Below are 6,759 nucleotides of genomic sequence, written 5' to 3'. Positions count from 1 at the left end.
AAGCTGTATCTTTCCCGTGTGAATCTTAATATATCTCCGCGGAAATATCTAATATTTTAGCAGGAATTAACAGCTAACGAGTTGTCCAATAGATAGATCGCAATTAATTACTGTACACGGGTGCTCGATCGCGAAAACAATGACACGCGTAGCCTCTCTAAACATACTGATTGATCGTCCGTCGTCACGAAGAAGAGGAAACAGAACGGTACGATAATAGTCAGCGTTGACGATTGCAGCAGCATATACGTATCGCTATTGGCTGTCGATCGTCGCTGCTCGAATTATCATAGAGAGCAATTGCACCGAGGCTCGTGAATTTGTCCAAATAATTAACTGGAAACGGGATAAACATTTTTCCAAGCGAACCTTCTTGCTCGTAGATCATTTGTCGCTGATCGTTCGGTCGTTCGTTGAGAAAGTTGTTGGACAATTCGTTGACCGATACTCGACGACGCTTACTCTTGCAAAGTAATTAAACGAAAATATGTCGAGGGAGAATTGCGAAGGAGAAACTTGGAGTTTGATTACGAGTTCGGTTCCTCTCGCAGTTTGCCGAGAACTTTTCCAATCGATCGCAAAATCGAGCATCGGTACTCCCGGGAATACTGGCACGTCCAGGTGTTCGCCACACGTTTCTCCCTTTTATTAGTAGTCGGTTTGCGTTCGTGGTTGCAACGCGAATTCATCCAAGTTGCTAGGAGACGAAGTGGAAGCGGAAAAAGAAGCGGACGGAGAAAGCATAGTGGGTCGGTGGACGTCGGGCTGACTGGTGGGCAAGTTTGATCGGTGCTCGCGCCTCGAAAACAAAACAGTGATAAAGTCGGAGGGGCAGCTGGCTCGACGAAAGGTAGGGGTTTTGATCGCGGCACCCAGGAACGAAACGAACGAACGGACGAGCAGGGTAGACGAGGGTGCGGGGGTGGAACTGGCCGCTCGGCAAAGTGGATCGATGCCGCCGCGGCACGTCTGTGCGCGCAAACGTGCGCACGTGTGCGTACACCTGATACATGCATCATCGTCCACAAAGCCACGGAGATGCGTGGATCCGTTAATCGCCGATTCCTTCAGCTCTCATATAGAAAAACGCAACGCGCAATCTACGCGACTCACGACTTTGACGCGCGTGCAATTCCAATTCGACCGATACGAAACCCAACGAATCCAAGTGAAAGTCTCAAAGAGAAGAGACGCCGTTGTCACGGGAAAATTCTTTGATTAACCAAGGTTAATCGGTCGACGAGCGATACGAACGACAATTATTATCCGTTTTAGTCGAGTTTCTCGGTTGCCAGTCGTAACGGCAAGATCTCACGCGACGCACCGGTCATTCCGCGCCAAGTTAAACGAATTCTTTGTTGCGTAATCCACGTTATCAAAGCACGCTCTTCGCGTCCTCTCGGCGACCGTCGAACGCAGCAGAGGCAGCATCTCTCTTTTATTACTTTCATATTCGTTGGATTGATACGGTTTCATCGTCGAAGGAACGAATTTTCCGCACGTTCTTTCACATCTATCTCCTTGGTCCCATTGTTCCGAACGTTTTATGAAATGCTGTTCAGGGGACTGGTAGTTACTCGCAACGAGCTATTAATATTATTCACACTGCATAGATCTATGTGTTCTCGTGACATGTTTAAAAATCGTCGCGTCGTCGTCGTCGTTGAATCTAAGGCAATTTTTCATTGTTTTCTGTTGCAGCGAAACTGGAACTTAGTCAGAAGATGGCATGTAGCGGTACGAGAGTAACCGACGGAGGACATCTGTTCCTGATGTTGAGCCTGCTGCTAATCGGTACCCTGTTCAGTCATAGGATCGCGATTCAATCGGATGCGAACAGTGTGCCGGAGATGATCGACCCCAGGGGCTTCGTCTAGCTTCCGCAGTTAGCTCTTTGGATCGTTCTCGATCGTCCGGGAAGAGGCCAATGGAACGCGAATACGGACCAGCGAAACGATCGACGACCTTCTAAAGCGTGTAAACGAATCAATGGCATCGTTCGTTGATATCTCGAGGCGATTCGAAGCGAGACAGACACATATCAATGCAGCGGAGGGCGCTCGATCGACCCACTATACACGATCGTCTTGTCACCGGTTCGCTAGTGAGAAAGATCTTGTAGATCGAGAGACAAATCTACGTCGTCCCTTAGAGGAGGGGACGCGGCAGAAACTATACGCTAGACAAAGGACTCGAAGATTTCCTTGAATCGACGTAATCGATCACCGACGAGTGTCGTTTTATCGTTCTGCAATTTTAGTCGTTCCTCTATTCTCAGTCTTTCGAGAACGCGATCGACAAAGTCCTCGCGAATCGAGAACGCGACCGTGGTTGATATCGTTGGTGGAGTCGCAGTACATGGAGAAAATAGCAATCGTAAAGATATAACGTACGCGCCGAATCGAAAGTTACTACGCGTATCGCACGTTTCCAGGTACGGGACACGCGACGCGCGACACGCTCTCGGTCGAGCAAGACGCTTCTAGTTGTAAGAACGACGCCAACATCCTAAAACCATCAATTGGTCCCTCGTAAATCGTCTGACCTACTCCGACAGCGACTACTCACGCGACCAATGTAAAATCACGCTCGTACCGCGCTTTATTCCGCGTTTGCAATTTCACTCGGGTATCGCAAATTTATTCGTCTGTCTCGTAGTTGGTTCTTGAAACTTAGAATTTCCATGGGGATCAACGGGGAACGTAACGTAAGTACAGCGTAACGCGCCACTAATTTCATCGACCCGTTGCACCTGAGAGGAAAAAAAATACGCTACAAAATAGAATTTGATGGCAGGCAGACAGCGTACACGCTCTTCCCGTACGTTCTAGTTTTTGATTAACGCCACGGCAATATAGGTCACTGCATCGGTGCTTTTATTTTACAAGCGAGATCACCGCCGTGGACCTGCACGTTATCGCGAAACGCACTCGGCCCCTGGATGTTTAATCTACCCGCGACAGGATAATCCGCGCGCTATTCGCTGAAAATATCATCGCACAAACGATCGTTATCCTTTAGCTCAGCGAACTTTGTATCATCGTCGAACGATCGCATTCGCGCTGACGAAAATTTGTAGAAAAGTTGACGCGATGTCTGCGGATTTTCGGAAAGGCTAGAAACGTTCCGTGGACCGTCGGTCGACGCATTCGCCAGGCTTTCATTTCGGGGGCACGACTTCCTTTTAATCTTGCCGTTATTGGTGCTGCAACTGTCTACCAACAGGTACGGTAATGCGAGCCGCAATTCGATCTATATACTCTGCGGCCGCTTATACGTGCGCATGTTTGTAATGCGGTGCAGCTACTGCAGAGTCGATTGCATTCGTACAAATTGCGGAGATTTAAACGCCGTGGGACCGACCAACAGCTCGGCCATCCTGGAACATCCGTCCGATATTATCGTAGCGATCACCGCGAATAAATCTCCTCGACGATCGTCGTTCCGTTCGTCGCGCGACGCAACTCCAGACGCGATCGTTCCCACAAATACAGATGTATATCTCTGTTTTTATTCACTCGATTTATTTGGAAAAAGAAAAACGGATTGGCCCATTCGGTGATCGGAAGTACAATACATTTTCGCACAAGGCGCGTACACGTCGATACGTTGCATCGACGGCAAATTGACAGAAATCATGGCGGTCTTCTGCATCGAGTCCCGACAGAATTGCAAATTGCATTCGGTTCAGCGCGACTGATTTATCAGCGGTAAACTGATCGACATTGACTACGCGGATGGAATGCTCGATCGATAGTCCGTTCGTGGTACAAGAGAAACGGATGGTCGACGTGGCGGATTTGTTCTAAGGACGGTTGTTTGCAATTTCAAAATTATCAGTTAATGGCATCGCTAAGATGATAGGAGAAAGAAGGCGAAACGTTGTTTCTTCGCCAACGATTCTAAACTGCCGAACCGTTCTTCGTTGTTCTCCGGATAAGATCTATCGTTCGTACGAACGCTCGAGGAAAGATATTGGATTTCATTCGCTTCGTCTACGATGATGGTTGTTCGTAAGGACGCGCGGAGAACGTCGTAAAATTTTATGGCGCGACAGCGAATGCAGAGTTCGTCGCAGTCGTATTAAAATCCTTCCGACTGCGGTACCAACTGGCGATCGAAATTAAACGACCGCCAGGACGCGTTCAGGTGCGCTCTCGCCGTATCGAAGGTGCATTCCTACGTGTATCTCACGCGCTCTATTTTCCTCGCGGCTCCGCCATCGATTTTACACGAGAATACGCTTCTATTCTTCCAACACGGCTACCGACGAAGGTCGCGCTTAGCGTTTCAAGCATCGGTCCTCTCTACATCGAAATTTCTTCCTAAACTCCACTAACGGAGCAATTCCTATCCATTCCGCGTCTCGTAATCCTTTCTCTTTCTTCTCCGCTCCTTTCTCTCTGCTCTTTATCGTTACTTTTGTAGAATCCAAGTGCGACAGCAAGCGTGGAATTTGTAATCCTTTCTTCCAGGAGACGACTTTTCCAGGAGGCCACTATTCTCCGTGTACCTTTGTCTCATTTTCTACATCGAGATCTTCCAAACGGTGTAACGCAATTTTCCTAGAAGTGAACCGCGAACAAACGTGTGATTCCGAGGACACGACGATGCACGATTCCGCATACATAAAATAAATAATATTCAGCTTACCCGTAGCATGACGAAACGTCGACAGGATAAACGCGAAATTAACGCAACGCTGCGAAAACGTACACAGATCCCGTCGAAACGGCGACGGGGAGAAGACAGTTCTAGAGTCAAAGAAGGAACCGCGGCTGGCCGATGAACGAACGAACGATCTATCAACCGAAGAGGAAGTCGAAGAGCACGAAGCGCCCGCCATTCCCGAGTAAACGAAGAGCAAACTCGAAAAACCGTGCGTTTCTTTCTTCCGTTCTCGCCATCTCCCGTGTTCCTCGCGACAGTAGAAAGGAAACTTGCACGAACGCAGGCTAAGTTTTAATTAAGATTTAATCACTAATTACCTGTAATAACTATTACTGTAAGTAGAATGACACCGCGCGCGTACACGTACACGCGTGTATTTTGTGTGTGTACATACGATATTCCCCAAAATATCAGATAGACATATATACATGTACGTAGAATGCGTTATCGATTCGTCAAAGAATCGACCGATCAAACAATTTTTCTTTCTGCCTATTGCCTCGATGATCTCTCTCCCTCTGTCTATTTGCTCGGTGGTCGTTTGAAATCAATGATTTTCGCTGTGTGAACGAAAGGAACGAAGGAAAGATAGTAAGGTAAATTATTGGCCAAGAGAATTCCGTTTCCTATCCTTTCGAAACTTTCTTACAACAACAGCTTCGTAAAAGAAGTTGCCTCTACGAAAATTGCAAATGATAAAGAAAATTCTCTACTCGCAGTCTTCCAATCGGCTAAATCTGCTTTCCTTTCTTTTTTCCTGCTTTCGATCGACGACAGGCACGCCTTTTCTCCCTTTCCAACCGGACTGTTTCCATCTTAGTATCGCTGGCGCTTTGCCAACGAATCTTCTTGTCGTGTTTCTTGTCGGTATCGAGCAACTTGCTCCCACTGATACCCGAAAATAATTTGTTCTCTACCCGTTGAATCGTTTTGTGTCTTCGAACCTACGGAGCACCGCGTATTTCTACCTTACTTGCGTATTTAGAGAATTAGTCGATTACTCTGTCGTCTGTGTTTAAGAACAAGAATAAGAGAGAGAGAGAGAGAGAGGGGGGGGGAGGGAGTATTCATAGAGCAAAATCCAAAAAATTGCAAGGAAAGACGAAAGAAGAAAGACAGCGAACGAACGAAGCTTACCTACGGTAATCGGTAATTTTGTGGAGAAACGACTGGTTTCCGAGCAACCGAAATCGCGCTTATTTTGTAGCGTAAATGAATAAAATCAAAAGAGATACCTTGCTCGCCTGCTTCTACAACAATCAAATTTAGCTATTTTTCCTTTTGTCTCGAAATGGATCTCGATTTGGTTACGCTAGTTCGAGGATTAACGGCAAAGCGTGGCAAAGTCACGCGAGAGCGGTTACAGTTGAAATACGAATTTAGTTGGGTCGCGACAATGTTACTTTGGAAATTGCAGTTGGTCGAAACGCGTTTTTCATTACTTGTATAATATTATGTAAATATACCATAACGGTAATAATCGAGGAATAGCATCCCCTTTTAATCGACGACAAGCAAAGTAAAAAGAAAGAAAAAGCATAAATCTGACCCATAAGTATTCTGGATTCGCTAACTAGCAGGTTTGGAAATTATAAATCATACGAAAGTATATGCGTATATGTGTACGCGTCCACCTGGCCGCGTTAAACTCACTGCGATCGCGATTTCAATGCATTATGTATAATAACATTATACATACTATACATACGTATATATAAGTACATGCATATATAAATATATACATACGTAGCATGTATAGAAATACTTTAGAGACGGTATCGTCGTACGTTTGTATATACGTTGTCACCCGCACCTATCGCGGCTCACGAGATTGTAAAATGAAATGAAACGAAATGAAATGGGACGAAATGAAATGAAATTAGATGGGACGAAATAAAACGAAATGGAGCGAAACGAAGCGAAACGAAAAGAAACGAACAGAAGGAAACGTAAACGAGCTTGCTGAGCCTAATCGATTTAAGATCGAAGATTCGTTTAAAATATCTTGATTTCCGATTCGCGGAAGAATCGGCGCTCAAATTTCCTCGATATCCTCTCTTTCAAACGCGTTTTTACCATTCAAATAAA

The 6,759-nt window shown here is 46.0% G+C and overlaps 1 protein-coding gene across 4 annotated transcripts in view; it reads left to right on the top strand.

The window, feature by feature from the left end:
* The window catches only part of LOC100750146 (acetylcholinesterase), a 36,193-nt gene extending 29,783 nt beyond the window's left edge, over window positions 1–6,410 (top strand). For 3 of the 4 annotated variants that reach the window (XM_012383753.3, XM_012383751.3, XM_012383752.3), the window contains one exon: window positions 1,702–1,877. In XM_012383753.3, the coding sequence (XP_012239176.1) occupies window positions 1,702–1,877 (176 nt within the window). Of the gene's footprint in view, window positions 1–1,701 lie in introns of all 4 variants that reach the window. The other variant, XM_024366575.2, reaches the window with a different exon arrangement.
* The last annotated feature ends 349 nt before the right edge of the window (window positions 6,411–6,759 follow it).

Source organism: Bombus impatiens, unplaced genomic scaffold (assembly GCF_000188095.3).
Source record: "Bombus impatiens unplaced genomic scaffold, BIMP_2.2 scf_0219, whole genome shotgun sequence".
Taxonomy (NCBI): domain Eukaryota; kingdom Metazoa; phylum Arthropoda; class Insecta; order Hymenoptera; family Apidae; genus Bombus; species Bombus impatiens.
This window is presented reverse-complemented; position numbering and strand designations above follow the sequence as displayed.